Source organism: Erpetoichthys calabaricus, chromosome 2 (genome assembly GCF_900747795.2).
Source record: "Erpetoichthys calabaricus chromosome 2, fErpCal1.3, whole genome shotgun sequence".
Taxonomy (NCBI): Eukaryota; Metazoa; Chordata; class Cladistia; order Polypteriformes; family Polypteridae; genus Erpetoichthys; species Erpetoichthys calabaricus.
Window position 1 is genome coordinate 179,933,543 of NC_041395.2, and position 21,309 is coordinate 179,954,851.

The 21,309-nt window shown below is 42.0% G+C and overlaps 1 protein-coding gene across 4 annotated transcripts in view; it reads left to right on the plus strand.

Moving 5' to 3' along the window:
• polr3c (polymerase (RNA) III (DNA directed) polypeptide C) overlaps positions 1 to 21,309 on the plus strand; it is a 96,739-nt gene that overhangs the window by 55,386 nt on the left and 20,044 nt on the right. For all 4 annotated transcript variants that reach the window (XM_028794854.2, XM_028794853.2, XM_051923651.1 and 1 more), the window contains exons 12-13: positions 12,446 to 12,547; positions 13,098 to 13,147. In XM_028794854.2, the coding sequence (XP_028650687.1) occupies positions 12,446 to 12,547; positions 13,098 to 13,147 (152 nt within the window). The remainder of the gene's footprint in view (positions 1 to 12,445; positions 12,548 to 13,097; positions 13,148 to 21,309) is intronic.

A 21,309-nucleotide genomic window follows, 5' to 3' on the forward strand; every position in this document is an offset into this window, starting at 1 on the left:
TTTTTGGTGCTTCCAAGTTCACTAGTGCATTCATTTTTTAAGAATGTACCAAATTGTTGATTTGGCCACTCTTAATGTTTCTGCTACCTCTCTAATGGGTTTGTTTTATTTTGCAAGCTTAATGGTGGTTTGCTTTACTTGCATTGACCACTCTTTTGACCTCATATTGAAAGTTCACAGCCACAGCTTTCAGATATAAATTCCGCCACTTTGAATAAGCTCCAGAGCTTTTACCTGCTTAATTGTTAATGATATAATAAGGAAACTGCCCTCTCCTGGCCATGGAGCAGCTTCTCCATCAATTGTCCAATTTCTTTTCTTTTTTTTACCTATTTCATGTTTTCCTGGGCAAATTTCATGTTTTCCTGTGTAAACATGACTAAATAAAGAAACCTAACCTAACCTAACCTAAGGAGGGTATAACATATAAACGTGCTGTAATTCATAAGCTATTTAACCAATTTGGATTTAAATACACTTAAGTTAAAACTGGCAGTCTGCAGTTTCAGCCTGCATTCATTATATACAGTCCCCTCCATAATTTCTTGGACAATGACACATTTCTCCTTGATCTACTCTTCTTTAAAATTTCAAATCAAACAGTTCAGATGTGATTAAAGTGCACATTACAGACTTTTTAGTTTAAGGGTATGGGGCAATTGGCAACACAAGTGTTTGTGATTACTGTACTTGGGTATGTTTCATTGCTTCATTAATGCAGACATAAGATACCTACCCTTGCTTCTGTAGTTGCCATTGTTCAACATGAGGGCAAGAGTCATACCAATGAAAGTCAAAGACACCATTATGAGTCTGAAACATTGAGGCCACACTGTAAGATGCAGACCACTAGTTAACCACAAAAACACAATGGCTAGATCAGTTTGCAAAAGAATACTTAAAAGAGCCTGCAGAATTCTGGAAAAAGGTCTCGTGGGCAGAAGAGACAAAGTGTGAAGACCAAAAGGAATTGCCCAAGATCTAAAGCATACCACCCATCTGTTAAAACATGGTTGTTGGGAGTGTTATGGTTTGGGATTGTATGGCTGCTGCACCATGAATTCAGAGGTGTATAGAAACATCTAAAAATTCCAGTAAATGCGTCTAAACTCATTTGATGGTGCGTCATCCTACAATAAGATAATTATCCCAAACATACTGCTTAAGGCAACACAGGAGTTTTTCAAAGATAAAAAATATAAAATTCTTGAATGGCCAAGCCAATAACTTTATGTAAATCCAATTGAGCATGCCTTCCATAAATTGAAGAGAAAACATAAGGGGACAAGACCCCAAAATAAGCTGGAGCTGAAGATGGCTACGCTAGAGGCCTGAGCATCACTGGAGAAGATGCTCAGCACCTGCTGATGTCTATGAATTACAGACTTTAAACAGTCATTGCAGGCAGGAATATGGAACATCCATCCATCCATCCTCTTCCGCTTATTCGAGGTCGGGTCGCGGGGGCAGCAGCTCGAGCAGAGATGCCCAGACTTCCCTCTCCCCGGCCACTTCTTCTAGCTCTTCCGGGAGAATCCCAAGGCATTCCCAGGCCAGCTGAGAGACATAGTCCCTCCAGCGTGTCCTGGGTCTTCCCCAGGGCCTCCTCCCGGTTGGACGTGCCCGGAACACCTCACCAGGGAGGCGTCCAGGAGGCATCCTGATCAGATGCCCAAGCCACCTCATCTGACTCCTCTCGATGTGGAGGAGCAGCGGCTCTACCCTGAGCGCCTCCCGGATGACTGAGCTTCTCACTCTATCTTTAACGGAAAGCCCAGACACCCTGCGGAGGAAACTCATTTCAGCCGCTTGTATTCGCGATCTCGTTCTTTCGGTCACTACCCATAGCTCATGACCATAGGTGAGGGTAGGAACATAGATCGACTGGTAAATTGAGAGCTTCGCCTTGCGGCTCAGCTCCTTTTTCACCATGACAGACCGATGCAGAGCCCGCATTGCTGCGGATGCTGCACCGATCCGCCTGTCGATCTCACGCTCCATTCTTCCCTCACTCGTGAACAAGACCCCGAGATACTTGAACTCCTCCTCTTGGGGCAGGATCTCGCTACCAACCCTGAGAGAGCACTCCACCCTTTTCCGGCTGAGGACCATGGTCTCGGATTTGGAGGTGCTGATTCCCATCCCAGCCGCTTCACACTCGGCTGCGAACCGATCCAGAGAGAGCTGAAGATCACGGCCTGATGAAGCAAACAGGACAACATCATCTGCAAAAAGCAGTGACCCAATCCTGAGTCCACCAAACCGGACCCCCTCAATGCCCTGGCTGCGCCTAGAAATTCTGTCCATAAAAGTTATGAACAGAATCGGTGACAAAGGGCAGCCCTGGCGGAGTCCAACTCTCACTGGAAACGGGCTCGACTTACTGCCGGCAATGCGGACAAAGCTCTGGCACCGATCGTACAGGGACCGAACAGCCCTTATCAGAGGGTCCGGTACCCCATACTCTCTGAGTACCCCCCACAGGATTCCCCGAGGGACACGGTCGAATGCCTTTTTCAAGTCCACAAAACACATGTAGACTGGTTGGGCAAACTCCCATGCACCCTCTAGGACCCTGCTAAGGGTGTAGAGCTGGTCCACTGTTCCGCGACCAGGACGAAAACCACACTGTTCCTCTGAATCCGAGGTTCGACTATCCGATGGACCCTCCTCTCCAGGACCCTCGAATAGACTTTTCCAGGGAGGCTGAGGAGTGTGATCCCTCTGTAGTTGGAACACACCCTCCGGTCCCCTTTCTTAAAGAGGGGGACCACCACCCTGGTCTGCCAATCCAGAGGCACTGTCCCTGATGTCCATGCGATGTTGCAGAGGCGTGTCAACCAAGACAGTCCTACAACATCCAGAGCCTTGAGGAACTCCAGGCGTATCTCATCCACCCCCGGGGCCCTGCCACCAAGGAGTTTTTTGACCACCTCGGTGACCTCAGTCTCAGAGATGGGGGAGCGCACCTCCGAGTCCCCAGGCTCTGCTTCCTCATTGGAAGGCATGTTAGTGGGATTGATGAGGTCTTCGAAGTACTCCCCCCACCGACCCACAATGTCCCGAGTCGAGGTCAGCAGCGCACCTTCACCACCATATACAGTGTTGACACTGCACTGCTTCCCCCTCCTGAGACGCCGGACGGTGGACCAGAATCTCCTCGAAGCCGTCCGAAAGTCGTTTTCCATGGCCTCCCCAAACTCCTCCCACGCCCGAGTTTTTGCCTCCGCAACCACCAAAGCCACATTCCGCTTGGCTTGCCTGTACCTATCGGCTGCCTCCAGAGTCCCACAGGACAAAAGGGTCCTGTAGGACTCCTTCTTCAGCTTGACGGCATCCCTCACCACCGGTGTCCACCAATGGGTTCGGGGATTGCCGCCACGACAGACACCGACCACCTTACGGCCACAGCTCCGGTCAGCTGCCTCAACAATAGAGGCACAGAACATGGCCCATTCGGACTCAATGTCCCCCACCTCCCTCGGGATGTGGTCGAAGTTCTGCCAGAGGTGGGAGTTGAAGCTGCTTCTGACAGGGGGCTCTGCCAGACGTTCCCAGCAGACCCTCACAACACGTTTTGGGCCTACCAGGCCTGACCGGCATCCTCCCCCACCATCGAAGCCAACTCACCACCAGGTGGTGATCAGTTGACAGCTCCACCCCCTCTCTTCACCCGAGTGTCCAAGACATGTGGCCACAAGTCCGATGACACAACCACGAAGTCGATCATCGAACTGAGGCCTAGGGTGTCCTGGTGCCAAGTGCACATATGAACACCCCTATGCTTGAACATAGTGTTCGTTATGGACAATCCGTGACGAGCACAGAAGTCCAATAACAAAACACCGCTCGGGTTCAGATCGGGGGGGGGGGCCATTCCTCCCAATCACGCCCTTCCAGGTCTCACTGTCATTGTCCACCGTGAGCATTGAAGTCTCCCAGCAGAACGATGGAGTCCCCAGAAGGTATACCCTCTAGCACCCACTCCAGGGACTCCAAAAAGGGTGGGTACTCGAACTGCTGTTCGGTGCATACGCACAAACAACAGTTAGGACCCGTCCCCCCACCCGAAGGCGGAGGGAGGCTACCCTCTCGTCTACGGGGTAAACCCCAATGAACAGGCTCCAAGTCGGGGGGCAATAAGTATACCCACACCCGCTCGGCGCCTCTCACCGGGGGCAACTCCAGAGTGGTAGAGAGTCCAGCCCCTCTCAAGGAGATTGGTTCCAGAGTCCAAGCTGTGCATCGAGGTGAGTCCGACTATATCTAGCCGGAACCTCTCAACCTCGCGCACTAGCTCAGGCTCCTTCCCCTTCAGAGAGGTGACATTCCACTTCCCAAGAGCCAGCTTATGTAGCCGAGGATCGGACCACCAAGGTCCCCGCCTTCGGCCACCACCCAACTCACACTGAACCCGACCTCCTTGGCCCCTCTCATAGGTGGTGAGCCCATGGGAAGGGGGACCCACGTTGCCTCTTCGGGCTGTGCCCGGCCGAGCCCCATGGGTGCAGGCCCGGCCACCAGGCGCTCGCCATCGAGCCCCACCTCCAGGCCTGGCTGCAGAGGGGGGCCCCGGTGACCCGCGTCCGGGCAAGGGAAAACGCCGTCCAAAGTTTTCTTTCATCATAGGAGGTTTGAACCGCTCTTTGTCTCATCCCTCACCTAGGACCAGTTTGCCTTGGGTGACCCTACCAGGGGCATAAAGCCCCTGGACAACAGAGCTCCTAGGATCATTGGGACATGCAAACCCCTCCACCACGATAAGGTGGCGGTTAAAGGAGGGGGAATATGGAACAAAGTGCTAAAAATGACTGCTTTAATATACACAAATCTATGTCCCAAATATTATGGTGCCCTGAAATGAGGAGACCATGTAGAAAATGTGTTGTCATTTAGGTCAGGCGAGCATGAGGGATGGTCAGTGGTATCAGTTCCTTCATCCTCCAGGAACTGCCTGCATACTCTCGCCACATGAGGCTGGGCATTATCATACACCAGGAGGAACCCAGGACCCACTGCACCACCATAGGGTCTGACAATGGGTCCAAGGTTTTCATCCCAATACCTAATGGCAGTCAAGGTGCCATTGTCTAGCCTGTGGAGGTCTATGCGTCCCTGCATGGATATGCCTCCCCAGACCATCAATGACCCACCATCAAACCGGTCATGCTGAACAATGTTACAGGCAGCATAATGTTCTCCACGGCTTCTCCAGACCCTTTTACGTCTGTCACATGTGCTCAGGGTGAACCTGCTCTCATCTGTGAAAAGCACAGTGCACCAGTGGTGGACCTGCCAATTCTGGTATTCTATGGCAAATGCCAAACGAGCTCCATGGTGCTGGGCAGTGAGCACAGGGCCCACTAGAGGATGACGGGCCCTCAGGCCACCCTCATGAAGTCTGTTTCTGATTGTTTGGTCAGAGATATTCACACTAATGGCCTGCTGGAGTTCATTTTGTAGGGCACTGGCAGTACTCATCCTGTTCCTCCTTGCCCAAAGGATCAGATACCGGTCCTGCTGATGGATTAAGGACCTTCTACGGCCTGTCCAGCTCTCCTAGAGTAACTGCCTGTCTCATGGAATCTCCTCCATGCCCTTGAGACTGTGCTGGGAGAGACAGCAAATCTTCTGGCAATGGCACATATTGATGTGCCATCCTGGAGAAGTTGGACAACCTGTGCATCCTTTGTAGGGTCCAGGTATCGCCTCATGCTACCAGTAGTGACACTGACCGTAACAAAATGCTAAACTAGTGAAAAAGCAGTCATGTCCTCACAGGTGGCGCAGTGGTAGTGCTGCTGCTTTGCAGTAAGGAGACTGTGGAAGATTGTGGGTTCGCTTCCCGGTTCCTCCCTATGTGGATAGCGCTTTGAGTACTGAGAAAAGCGCTATATAAATGTAATGAATTATAGAAAAGGCGAGGAGGGAAAAATGTCAGTGGCCTCTACTTGTTAAACCATTCCTGTTTTGGGGGTCTTCTCATTGTTGCCCCTGTAGTGCACCTGTTGTTAATTTCATTAACATCAAAGCAGCTGAAACTGATTAACAACCCCCTCTGCTACTTAACTGACCAGATCAATATCCCAGAAGTTTCACTGACTTGATGCTATACTCTAAATTAAAAAGTGTTCCTTTAATTTTTTGAGTAGTTTATTTTGGTACAGATATAATACACTATATATCAGGTGTTTCCACAGTAGAACTACTCATAACCTAACTATTTCTTTCTTAATTCTATCAACTGCAGAAGTCATATACTGGATAATGCACATTGTTTTTTAGCTTGTATTTTATTCAGAGAATAAAACACAGACTGTGAAAAATAGTAGTTACAGTAATACTGACATTGTGTTCCAAAAAAAATTCTGTCAAACTGACACTTCCTGCTGTGGCGGACGTGCTGCCATCCAGGGTTCCATAACCGTCCGGGCTCCCCCTGGCAGTGGCCACGTCCTCCCATAGGGCCCCCAAGCAGACCAGGGCAGCTGCCGTCTCGTGGCCCAGGGAAGGTATCGCCCCACTTGTGGACCATCCCTGCTGGGTGGTGTCCCCAGCCGTCTGCCATACATTATTTTTGAGGAAAAAAATGTAATGCTAATGAGGTTAATGAAAATAAAATGTAACATTAATGTAAGTCATTATTTTCATATAATTTGTTTATAGAGTGTGTTTACTATGCAGATAAATCAGTCTTGCTTTTGGGTCTGTTGTACAGTGCATCTGGAAAGTATTCACAGAGCATCACTTTTTCCACATTTTGTTATGTTACAGCCTTATTCCAAAATGGATTAAATTCATTTTTTTTCCTCAGAATTCTACACACAACACCCCATAATGACCACGTGAAAAAAGTTTACTTGAGATTTTTGCAAATTTATTACATACAAAAAAAATGAGAAATCACATGTACATAAGTATTCACAGCATTTGCCATGAAGCTCAAAATTGAGCTCAGGTGCATCCTGTTTCCCCTGATCATCCTTGAGATGTTTCTGCAGCTTAATTGGAGTCCACCTGTGGTAAATTCAGTTGATTGGACATGATTTGGAAAGGCACACACCCGTCTATATAAGGTCCCACAGATGAACAGTTCATGTCAGAGCACAAACCAAGCATGAAGTCAAAGGAATTGTCTGTAGACCTCCGAGACAGGATTGTCTCGAGGCACATATCTGGGGAAGGTTACAGAAACATTTCTGCTGCTTTGAAGGTCCCAATGAGCACAGTGGTCTCCATCATCCGTAAGTGGAAGAAGTTCGAAACCACCAGGACTCTTCCTAGAGCTGGCCGGCCATCTAAACTGAGCGATCGGGGGAGAAGAGCCTTAGTCAGGGAGGTGACCAAGAACCCGATGGACACTCTGTCAGAGCTCCAGAGGTCCTCTGTGGAGAGAGGAGAACCTTCCAGAAGGACAACCATCTCTGCAACAATCCACCAATCAGGCCTGTATGGTAGAGTGGCCAGACGGAAGCCACTCCTTAGTAAAAGGCACATGGCAACCCGCCTGGAGTTTGCCAAAAGGCACCTGAAGGACTCTCAGACCATGAGAAAGAAAATTCTCTGTTCTGATGAGACAAAGATTGAACTCTTTGGTGTGAATGCCAGGCGTCACGTTTGGAGGAAACCAGGCACCGCTCATCACCAGGCCAATACCGTTCCTACAGTGAAGCATGGTGGTGGCAGCATTATGCTGTGGGGATGTTTTTCAGCGGCAGGGACTGGGAGACTAGTCAGGATAAAGGGAAAGATGACTGCAGCAATGTACAGAGACATCCTGGATGAAAACCTGCTCCAGAGCGCTCTTGACCTCAGACTGGGGTGACGGTTCATGTTTCAGTAGGACAACGACCCTAAGCACACAGCCAAGATATCAAAGGAATGGAATGGGCAAAACTGGCCAAGGATAGGTGTGCCAAGGTTGTGGCATCATATTCAAAAAGACTTGAAGCTGTAATTGCTGCCAAAGGTGCATCGACAAAGTATTGAGCAAAGGCTGTGAATACTTATGTACATGTGATTTCTCAGTTTTTTTATTTTTAATAAATTTGCAAAAACCTGAAGTAAACTCTTTTCACGTTGTCATTATGGGGTGTTGTGTGTAGAATTCTGAGGAAAAAAATGTATTTAATCCATTTTCAAATAAGGCTGTAACATACCAATGTGGAAAAAGTGATGTGCTGTGAATACTTTCTGGATGCACTGTATTTCAAAAGGTTTATGATGTTTAATTTTAAACCTCTAACTTGAACAGTAATGGAATACAAATGCATAGTAACTTAAATTCTAACCCAAGGTTAAAGTGCAAAAATAAAATAAAAAATAAAATAAGTAACACATTAAAATACTCAATGCTACCAATAATGAGATTAAAATAAGTAAATTTCAATAATATGTAGCTAAGCATAATATATGAAATTGTAGCACTTAAAGGAACTTAGTTCAATTTCAAAGATCGGGATGAGTGCAACATAGACTGAACAGAAAAAGAAGTGGGGTCATTTGTGTCAAACAGAATTTAAATGCAAGTCTTCTTTAGTTGAACGATGAGCCCATCTTAGTGAGGGCATCTGGATATGTCAGGAAAGCATTAGGGGAAAAAGGCCTTACTTTAGAAGTCTGTTATTAGCCGCTTAATGCAGACAGTAATTTAATTTAGTAATGCTAAAAAAGCCAGTTTACAGGGGCATATTCTAGCCATGGGGGAGTTTTATGTATCCAAATATTAACCAGGCTAATGTTGCAAATGGTAGAGCAGAGGAGCAGGAGTTTTTAGAAGTAATCAGTGACTGCTTTATAATACACCAATGTGGGGTAAGCCTGTCTAGATTTAGTATTTTATAATAATCAAGGTAGAATTGAGGGTGTAGGGTCAAGTGACCATAATATATTGTAATACAATTCTCAACAAAGTGCAAGAATGAAAAGATGGTGGCAAAATATAAAAGAAATAAATTGGTATCAGTTTTTAAGTATTAAGACAGTCAAAAGAGCAGTGGAACAGGTTTAAAAACATTTTACATATGTAGAACAAGTTCATCCCAAAATTTGGAATTAGAAAATAGTGAATATTGTCCAATTTTAAAAAAGCAATCTTTATAGAAGATGGTGTGTGAATGTTATCAGTTCATGTCAGAATCACCTCAAGAATCTCCCGTCAATTTCAGATCAAGCAAAATTCAGCATTTTACTTAATGCATGGGGAATAATTAGTAGAGTATTTGGTTTACTCAATATTCAAATTTTTTTTTCCTACTTATTCCCACACAACATTCCAAGCACCACAACCTGTCCATTCAGCATTCATAGAGTAGCCAGCCATCACAGAGCAGACACTTGCGGTCAGATACTGTATACTGTTCCTGTTAACCTGCCTGTCATCGTGATGTGGTAGAAAGCCGATACAGACATATGGGGGACATGAAAATGTGACAGAGACAAACTTACAAATCAAATGACTACAGACTTTCAGGAATAAAAGTGTCCCACTAACAGATCCATGAGAATGCTATACCATGCCAGTTGCCAGTGGTCTGATATTTTTCTTACTTTTCTGTCTTATAATTATTGATTTTCTTAAAAAAACCATTCACATTGACTTGGAAGGCCCTGGTCTGCTGAATTTCTTCTAAATACAGTAACGTTAAATTACTCAGTTGGTAGTGGGACATTCATCATGCCTGCTTCCACTCTCGCAGAGTGTTTGCTTCTTGCAGTCCAATGTCAGCTGAGCAACCCTGTGCAGGTCTTTTATTTTATCTACTGTCATTATACCATACACCATAATGATAAGCATTTTATTTATGGTCCTACTACTGAATAAACATGCAGCAATAATACAGGACTGAGTACAACTACACAACAGACCTAAATTACTAAGGTGAAGAATAATAAACAACAAAAACAATCAAACTTTAAAATAAACACATAAATATCATATTCAGTGCTCTCCATAAAGTTTGGGACAAAGACACATTTTTCCTTGATATAGCCTCTTCTCCACAATTTAAAATTAAATATCAAACATTTTAGATGTGATTAAAGTACACATTGCACAGTTTCATTTAAGGGGATTTGCATACATTTCGGTCACATCACTGTTTCTTATATGATTCTCCCTTTTCAGGGTTCCTCAAAAATTATGGATGGCATTATATATGCATACAGTATATGTCATATAGAAATATTAAGAATAGGATGAAAAAGTTAAATCAAAGTACATATTTCCAACTAGACAGTGCTTTACTCTAATGCTATACTTTATGATTGTATTCTTAAGATTTCCTAATTTCACCAGTCCATTGATTATATGATCCGTATTTGCCCATTATAATGGAATTGGGAGCTGCAGCCTACCGTGGGAATAACAGCCTTTAACCAAATGCATACTTAGGTTATGAGGGGAGCTGACAACAAACTGAAACAGCTAAACATTTGATTAAATATGACCTTTTCTTCTTACAAAATTTTACAAATGTGCCGGATTCAAAAGTTCCCTATAGCAACAAAAGTTCCTAACTTTAGTTACAAATGTTCCTTTTTAAGTTACCAAAAGGCCTTAGCATCTGTCTGTCTGCCTATCTGTCTTTCTGTAGGTGGGAATGAAATATATTCCATTGAAAGAATTTTAAAAATGATAAATTGAAATAGAAATATGTGATCTTTCTTAGATAAAAGCAAAAAATACCATTGTTCCAGTAAAATAGATGATTTGAATGAAGAATCATCAATATTAATGCAAACATGCATACCCATTAAACGAACATGCAGGATTTATGTTCAGTGCATGTTTGCAGTGTTGCAGTAAATAGCAAAATTCTACACCAATAATGCTTCACATTATGAAGCAATAATAAAATCACAGCACAGATTCTATTCTGTCACGTTCTGTCAGAAAACAGATGCATCAGATACCATGTTTTACAAAGAAATATACTCTTCATGTCTATAAAAAAACATTTACTTGTAATATGATCAGTCAAAATTAGTATGTGTACTAACTTTTACAAAAAGATTAGAAGATCACGAAACATTTCCAAATTAATAAAATATGTAAAATACATAGTGTAGATTAAATAGTGAAGTTCTTTTTTTTTTTTTTTTTTTTTTTTTAGAATTTAAGTAAGTTATCTTCGCATTTACTGTTTAGTTTCCCCATTAAAAATAGAGTATGTGACCTATCTAAAGCAAACAGTGGCACGTCCACACATGCTGCTTTTAACTAAAGTGCATCACTAAGCCTATTAAATAAGCATACCATAAATCAAGTAGTGTAGCGGTGCTGAATGTCCTCTAAGCAGGAGAACGCTAAGGTAGAATGCTTAAAATGCTCAACTATTTTACACCTAACTATCACAGCATCTGCAGCAGTTTGCTGTGCAAAATGCCCTCTGCCACTACCAGTCTGGAGTGTATGAGCAACACAGGAAAATCTTGGTACTCTAGTTTCATCAATACCTTTTATTATATTTTTGGCACCACAACATGCTCACAACTTTTTGAAATGGCCCAAGTGCCAAGCATTTTTCTGAAATGTATCTGCATCCAACATAACCCAACAAAATTCTCATCTACCCACTGTGCAGTTAAGCTGATGACAGACATTATCCATCCATCCATCCATTTTCCAACCCGCTGAATCCGAACCCAGGGTCACGGGGGTCTGCTGGAGCCAATCCCAGCCAACACAGGGCACAAGGCAGGAACCAATCCCGGGCAGGGTGCCAACCCACCGCAGGACACACACAAACACACCCACACACCAAGCACACACTAGGGCCAATTTAGAATCGCCAATCCACCTAACCTGCATGTCTTTGGACTGTGGGAGGAAACCGGAGCGCCCGGAGGAAACCCACGCAGACACGGAGAGAACATGCAAACTCCACGCAGGGAGGACCCGGGAAGCGAACCCAGGTCCGCAGGTCTCACAACTGCGAGGCAGCAGTGCTACCCACTGCGCCACCGTGCCGCCCCAGACAGACATTATAGATATATATAATATAGATTTAGATATATAGATAGATAGATATTATATATATAATATAGCAGCTTTGCATTTTAACAGTATTAATAAACCTAACTAGAATAAGACCTAATAACATTTTGTTTAATGCTTTCCAACCTATTACTGAATAGGTGTTGAACTATTTTAAGACAGTCAGCAAAAAGTCATCTATTTCAGGATGTATAAAATACCACTTTCTGGTTCATGACAAAAACATTTTGATTATCGCTCATGCAGCATTTTCCTACTTCTGATGCCACTGATCAAGGCTACTTTTCATGCAATAATCAAGATCGAAGGCTTCCTGCAGAAATGTATTATTAATTAGACTTAGAAATAGTGATATTTGTTATGATGTGGAATTGGTGATTATTGTTTTACATATCAGATTCACATGTCCTCTGTGGTGATTTGACAATCTTTCTTTGTATTATTTAGGAAATCCCTAAGACTCCTGATCATGCTCCTTCTAGGACATTTTATTTGTACACAGTTAGCCCTCTGCCTACTGCTAGAATGCTGTTACACCGTTGCTATAAGGTAAAAAACAAAAATTTATTAATCATACTTTATAGTCTGAGATATTTTGAACTTATATTTGATATACAACTGATTGGCGCTACTAAAAGCCTTAATGCTGCTCATGCACTATCAACTTGTATCACCAGTAACCAATATGCTTTTGGCCAGGTTGTAGTTGTATGTGTGTTTTTTCTTTACAAGAAGTGACTCTAAATCAAATGTTAAAACATTAACATTTCCACACTTTGTTTTGTTGTTTTGTTTTTTTTTTTTTCTTTTTATCTCTTAAATACAGTCCTTTGGTACAGAAAAAAATCAAGTCACATTGTCAATAAGCGCTTTGTACTTTCTTTGCTATCTACCACAAAAAGCAAATATTAGTTGCGTATGAAAATATAGCCTGGTTGTTATTGCAACAGTAGCATTGAGAAAGCCATTTTAAAATGTTAGAAAAAATTAAGTTTACTTCTTTGAAACTATACAAAATAAGTGTTTATGCTTCCCCTGAATGGAAATTAAAGTTTCTTTAAATGCGTTTTTTTTTTTTTTTATTTTTTTTTTTTTATAGACAGTGGCAAATCTTATTGAAAGACGCCTATTTGAGACAAAGGAGAACAAGTAAGGATTTTGTTCATTTTCTTCCCATCTATTGTGTTTAAAAATTATTTTAATTGCCCTATACTGGAGTTTCTGTTTCAAATTTAAAATACTGAATGGATCTGGTAAAAGAGTAAGCCTATAATAGCTTCTGTTTGATTGTTTTAGTATTACTATCATTGCTGAAGTTCTCTTCTCCTTATTTAACAGTTTTCTGATTAGCACACAAAGCAACAGTTTGACACAGAAATCAACATAAAACGTCTGTTGCTGCGTGCTGTGGCCGTCAGTTTGGCAGTGATGTGCAGCAGGCTGGCTGCCAGGCTGTTTTTGGCAGGCGGCAGCAGTGGCGGTCATAGTGCGTCAGGATCAGTTTTGTACCTCTTGTCATTGTAAGTGGTGGTCCTCCCAGGAGAACATTGCCTTAGACACGTCAGCTACCGTGAACCTGTTCAGCACCACAATCAGCTGATGCTGGAACCTCATGTTCGTTTTCAATCACTTATATCAAAATTGGAGTCCGACAAATCAGAGTGCAGTTCAGCTATAATATGCAAAACGTCGTCCATGGAATATTTCACTTTACGCATTTGCTTCGCTTTCTCACTATAAGTCGATGCCATTCTTGCCGTTGTTTCCTACTCACTAATCATGTGAGCACAGGGAATCTCTAGTCAAACCAGTGAAGTTAACTTTCCTTCTAGCAAAGAGAGTCCAACTAAAACAAAACAGCGTTTTTTTTCACCGTTTACTGTTGATTATCATCATCAACCCCTCCTTTTGACAAAAGTCGACATCCGCCCTGAAAGTATTAAAAGAGAATTGAGAATTTTGTTGTGTCATCTGTAGCTGCAATATGAGTGAATGTTTTGTGAAAGATTATTTTTTTAATTTAATTAGAAATGTATAAAGGTGTGTGTTGTTTTATCTTTATAGTAAAGGTCACCAAAGTGTGGTAAAGTTTGAAATCTCTCACCTCTAACAAAATGAGTTTGAAAATCCTGTTTGTTCTTTTAAAATATATTAAAATCTGGATAATGATATACACTCGCCTGGTGTTACAAGCTCTGGAAATGATATATTTGTTCAATACCTCCTGCATTATCCTGTAGATGGCACTATTACAATTGATTAAAAGAGAAAATGTATTTAATGTTATTTAAATAGAATCTGTTGGTTTTCTTGCAGTTAGACATTTCCAGGATGAACTGGTTGCAAATTTATAAGAATTTTTGTTAACAGTTTCGGCTTCAGTTATTCAATTTTAATAAAGTCAAAAGAAGTGTTAAATACTTCCTTGTGACTGCATTATGCTATCTAAATTGAAAACCAAAGATTATATATGTATATATATATATATATATATATATATATATATATATATATATATATATATATATTGAAAACCTACTGGAATTTTCCATTGTAGGGACCATGTTTTTGTATGTTGGCAGAATGTCACAAGTTAAGAAACCGACATTTCAAAAATGCACAAAGAGCATCATTTTAAGGTACATACTATAGATCACTGGTTCTCGGTCTCAGTCCTGGGGACCCATTGTAGCTGCAGATGTTTGTACAAACCAGCTGCTGGTTTTAATTGGACTGCTAGCCTAATGAAGTGATCTGTTATTACCTAGTTTCTGAGTCAGTGTAAAAATTATGAAACTAAGTTCGGTAAATTTTTATTGAAATGTACTAAGCAGTTATATGGGAAGCGTATTTTTTACTTTTTAACAATATTTTCATTGTTCTTTTCCAGGTTTTCTGATTATTTAATACATTATTTACTAATTAGTGGGTCTGATGCTGAAGTAGTTGCAGCCATTCATCAATCACTGTTTTCTCATGCATCTGCTCTGCTTCTTTATAATCTATATATATAATTCACTAAGTCCATGGCAAGCAAGACCGAGCCCCGCCTACCAACAATTCACTAAGCAGCCGACCATGGCACACGCACTACAGAGCCAACAATTCGTGTGAGAGAGAGAAAGCATTTGCCAAGAATGTTTTCATTAATCAAGAACGAAAGTCGGAGGTTCGAAGAAGATCACATACCGTCGTAGTTCCGACCATAAACGATGCCGACTGGCGATCCGGCGGAATTATTCCCATGACCCGGTGGGCAGCCATTATTCCCACTGGCATGCCTCCACATAAAGTCAAACTTAAAATTGGTTCAGTCGTCATGCTTCTCAGAAACCTCATGCCAGCAAGAAGTCTCTGTAAAGGCACTAGACTGACTGTTACCAGCATTCACTGCAATGTACTGGAGTGTAAAACAATCGCAGCTGCTACCTCACAAACTGTCCTCATTCCTCAGATTTCCCTGACCCCATTAGATTCAAAATTGGCCTTTTACTTTTACACGCAATTTCCAGTTAGATTGGCCTTTGCAATGACAATTAATAAGGCACAGGGACAAACTTTCAAAACGATATGCCTGTATCTGCCAAACCCAGTTTTCAGTCACGGACAAGTATGTTGCTCTCTCCAGAGTTCCATCTTCACATTCAATTACAGTCATATCCTCAAACCCACCCCATTTGGACAACTGTGTCTTTAAGGAAGTGTTCACCCATCAATACATAATTATGCGGTGTATGCTACGCTGCGGGTTGGCTAGTTAATATTATTAGGATACAAGGAAAGAAGAAAACTACACAGCAGAAGGTCAACATAAAAGAAAAAAAATTAATTACAGTGATCCCTCGCTATATCGCGCTTCGCCTTTCGCGGCTTCACTCCATCGCGGATTTTATATGTAAGCATGTTTAAATATATATCGCGGATTTTTTGCTGGTTCGCGGATTTCTGCGGACAATGGGTCTTTTAATTTCTGGTACATGCTTCCTCAGTTGGTTTGCCCAGTTGATTTCATACAAGGGACGCTATTGGCAGATGGCTGAGAAGCTAGATTGCTTACTTTTCTCTCTCTCTTGCGCTGACTATCTGTGATCCTGACGTATGGGGATTGAGCAGGGGGGCTGTTCGCACACCTAGACAATACGGACGCTCGTCTAAAAATGCTGAAAGATTATCTTCACGTTGCTATCTTTTGTGCAGCTGCTTCCTGAAACGACATGCTGCACAGTGCTTCGCATACTTAAAAGCTCGAAGGGCACGTATTGATTTTTGACTGAAAAACAAACTCTCTCTCTCTCTCTCTCTCTCTCTCTCTCTCTCTCTCTCTCTCTCTCTCTCCCTGCTCCTGACGGAGGGGGTGTGAGCTGCCGCCTTCAACAGCTTTGTGCCGCGGTGCTTCGCATACTTAAAAGCCAAACAGCCCTATTGATTTGTTTGCTAGAGATTGTTTTCTCTATCTATGTGACATTCTGTGCTCCTGACACGCACTCCTTTGAAGAGGAAGATATGTTTGCATTCTTTTAATTGTGAGACAGAACTGTCATCTCTGTCTTGTCATGGAGCACAGTTTAAACTTTTGAAAAAGAGACAAATGTTTGTTTGCAGTGTTTGAATAACGTTCCTGTCTCTCTACAACCTCCTGTGTTTCTGCGCAAATCTGTGACCCAAGCATGACAATATAAAAATAACCATATAAACATATGGTTTCTACTTCGCGGATTTTCTTATTTCGCGGGTGGCTCTGGAACGCAACCCCCGCGATGGAGGGGGGATTACTGTAAATATTTAAAGATATTGGAAAAATATAAATACTTCTATACATTTTATAAATGTAAAAATCATATTATTGTGGTTTTCTGATTGTAGAATAAGAGAAGAGCAAAAAGACCAGCTAATTAAATTAGATGAATTATTATCGCTGATTGTGAATCTGTTTGGAACAAAAGCCTGCAACCACAGAGAGTCTCCAGGACTGAGTTTGAGAATCCCTGCTATAGATGTAGAAAGTTCTCAGACCCATTTACTTTCTGCACACTTTAGTGTGTTGAAGATTGAATTTTAATTTGATAAATTTGCCTTTTTTGCCCATCTGTCTGCACTTAATGTGTTTTTGGAAAGGTTTACAAATTTATTACAAAGCAAAAACTGAAATATCTCTGAAATGTAACTTTTCAGACCCTTTATAACACCAAATTGTGGTCAACTGTATCCTGTTTGCTTTAATTATTCTTGAGAGAGGTCTAGGACTTGATTGGATTCCACCTATGGCAAGTTGAATTGATTGGACATAGTTTAGAAAGGCACACACTTGTGTATGTACACGATATGGACAAAAGTATTGGGACACACCTCTTAATTGTAAAATTTAGGTGTTCCAATCAATCCCATTGCCACAGGTGTATAAAATCAAGCACCTAGCCATGCAGTCTCCATTTACAGACATTTCGAAACAAAATGGGTCATTCTGAAGAGCTCAGTGACTTCATGCATGGTTCTGTGATAGGATGCCACCTTTGCAATAAAAGAGTTTGTGAAGTTTCATCCTTGCTTAGATATTCCGTGATCAAATGTAAGTGGTATTATTGGAAAGTGGAAGCATTTTGGAACAACAGCAACTTGGCCACGAAGCGGAAGACCACGTAAAGTCACAGAGCAGGGTCAATGATTGCTGAGGTGCACCGTGCGTAAAAATCACCAATGCTTTGCTAATTCCATAGCTGAAGAGTTCCAGACTTCCACTGGCATTAACACTAGAATTACCAGAGTCTATGAAAAAACTCGTAGATCCGGCCCACCTTAAAACCGTTCTCACCTCTCCGCCAGCGTCTTTTGTCTTCTAAATGTGCCGATTAAGACGAGCAACAAGCAGCCGGCTATTCCATCCCCCACCATCACAGAACGTTCACTAAGTTTTCCCAGCTCATGCCTTGTTTGATTATCTGGGAGTGACTGAACTGCTGGAGTTTTAGAGTGGAAATAATAGATCGTTATTTAGAACACACGTATTTCATGTGTGTTCCATTTCTAAAATAATCTGTGTAAACACATTGTTAAAACAGAAACTTTTTCATATTTTAGTAATAAATGTTACAAAATTTAGGCATAAACTATAGAATGTGTGAAGTCCAAACACTTTCACAAAAGGTTCAAGAACAATACAAACCCTTCCATGGCGTAACGCTAAGATTTGCTGACTCAGAGCGCAGCAGCCCTGCCGTGCCTCAGAGACTCGAGTTTGATTCCCCGCTGGGGAGAAAGTGAGATTTTTTTTTTCTTTTTAACCTCAAACGGACATAAAATTTATAAATTGGTATGCACTGTAAATCCTTAAGTTTAAAATGTCGATCGCGGTTATTTCTGTTGATTAATTCATGCTTTTTACTTAGAGTCAGAACAGGAGCTTATTCAGCTTCTGATCTGACTCTAACAGTGCCAGTATAAATTCACACCCGATCTGACACTGTTCGTTTTCAAATAATGTTGCATTACTTCGATGATGTTTTCTGATTGGTACTATTCGCGTCATAAAATGATTTCTTCAAAACGTCACATATATTTGTGTCTTTCTTTTTTTAAAATGTGCGTTGATCACCGGCAGCATGTTTTAGCACACAGCAACTGACCACCTGCATGTTCTTGCAGGCACTGAATAAGACAGCGCTATATGCAATCATCAGATTCAAATGTTAACAGTTCACACACACGCAAGGATCGTCTTTCCTACATTTACAACATGTGTACCTGTTACAATGTACACACTTCTCTCTATGCTGTGGTCTCTATTACACACCTGAAAGAAAGAGACAATATTTTAAAGCTCGTGGTGAAAGGGCTTTTTCTGTCTGTGTGCACCCAAGCTCTGGAACTCCTTACCTTTAGTGGTTAGGCAGGCCGCTTCAGTCACCACATTCAAATCAAACCTAAAAACTCACTTCTTCACATTGGCTTTTAATTCTTAACCTGTCTTATTCCCACTTGCTTTTTGCTATTTCTCTGTTTTATTGGGTCCCCTGACCTGTTTTTTTTAGTGTCTCTGTTTTAATTCTCTCTTAATGTTTGTTTTTTTTTTAATTTTTTGATTTTAGTCTTGCTTGTTTTAACTGTACAGCGCTTCGGTCAGTTGTAATGCTGTGTTTTTAAGCGCTTAACAAATAAAAATGGTATGGTATGGTAATATATGTGAAAACATCATTGCACTAATGCAATATCATTTGAAAATGAACAGCATCAGATCGGGTGTGAATTTATGCTGGAACTGGAAATTCTCTGATGTGGAATCAGTTCTGTATGGTTGTGGGCGTGGGTGTGAGTGGTGGACATAACTGGGAATTACTGTGAATGTGCGTGGTGTTTTGAGATAATGAATAGAGCTGCAAGTTACAGGTGCTTATTCAGTGTAATAGGAACCATAGCACAGAGAGGTGTGTACACTGCAACAGGTACACATGTCGTAAATGTAGGAAGGACGGTCCTTGGGTGTGTGGGAACTGTTAATATTTGAATGTGATGATTTTATATAGCACGGAACGGAAATCAGCAGTTCTTAGCATTGTACCACACAAGCTGTCGTATCAACCGCCTACTGTAACTTGCTTTTTTTTTCCTTCGGTTATAGTCTTGAATAAAAGTGCACTTGTTTTGTTATACTTGTACATCAACATATGTTCCTGTGTTTGAGCGACACAGCATGCTCAAAAATACACGTGTAATGTCACGAAAAGTGCACGCAGACACTTCAGTTTGCAAGCATTGGTACGAGAATGCAGTCACAAGTACACTGCAGAGCTATAGCGCGTCTTTATGTGAAAACAGCAGTGTCAGATGGTTGGGGGAGGGGTAGGGAAGGATCCTGAACGCGACTGAGAGAATGAAAGTGAATAAAAAAAATAAAAAAAACAAAGCTAACCTTTATAAGTATCATGAATTACATCGGCTGTTACAGACTGAAATCAAATGTATGTTTTTATTCTAAAATAGTAAGAATAAGAGCAGTTCACTTCTCAAAAGGGAGTCGTGCAGGATTGAACTCGTGACCTTTTAATTCCCAGTCAGCAATTGATACTGTTTCAAAGTGTTTCTTTGATATTTGGACATCAGGCTTCATACATTATATAGTTTATGCCTACATTCTGTCATTTACTACTAGAATATGAAAAACGTTTCTGTTTTAAAAATGTGTTTACACAGATTACTGTAGAAACAGAACACACATGAAATACGTGTGTTCCAAATAATGATCTATTATTTCCACTCTAAAATTCCACTTCACTCCCAGATAATCAATCAAGGCATGAGCTGGGAGAAGTTCATGCACGTTCTAAGTCAGTGGGGGGATGGAATAGCCGGCTGCTTGCAGCTTGTCTTTATCTGCACATTTAGAAGACAAAAGACGCTGACGGAGAGGTGCGAACGGATTTAAGAAGCGATTTAAGGTGGGACGGATCTTCGAGTTTTTTCGTAGGCTCTGGTAATTCTAATGTTAATGTAAGCACAAAAACTGTACGGCAGGAGCTTCATGGAATGGGTTTCCATGGCCAAGCAGCTGCATGCAAGCCTCACATCACAACGTCCAATGCCAAGCATCGGAAGGAGTGGTGGAAACGTGTTCTATGGAGTGACGAATCACGCTTCTTTGTTTGGCAGTCAGATGGGCAAGTCTGTGTTTGGCGGCTGCTGAGACAATGTTATCTGCCTGACTACACTGTGCCAGCTATGAAGTTTGGTGAAGGAGGGGTAATGGTGTGGGGCTGTTTTTTTAGGGTTTGGGCTAGGCCCCTTACTTCCAATGAAGGGCAATCGTAATGCTTCAGCATACCAAGGCATTTTGGACAACACTATGCTTCCAACTTTGTGGAAACAGTTTGGATAAGTCCCTTTTCTATTCCAGCATGACTCTGCCCTAGTGCACAAAGCAAGGTCCATAAACACATGGTTGGATGAGTTTGGGGTGGAAGAACAGGACTGGCCCGCACAGAGTCCTGACCTCAGCCCCATAGAATACCTTTGTTATGAAATGGAATGGAGATTGCGAGCCAGGCCTTTTCGTCCAACATCAGTGCCTGACCTCATAAATTCTCTGCAGAATGAATGGGCACAAATTCCCACAGAAACACTCCAAAATCTTGTGGAAAGATTTCCAAGAGTGGAAGCTGTTATAGCTGCAAAGGGGGACCAACTCCATATTAAAGTCTGTGTATTTGAATGCAGTATTATTAAAGTCCATATTGGTGAAATGGTCGGAGGTTCCAGTATTTTTGTCCATATATTTATTGTAAGGTCCCAAAATTCACATTGCATGTCAGGACAGAAATTAA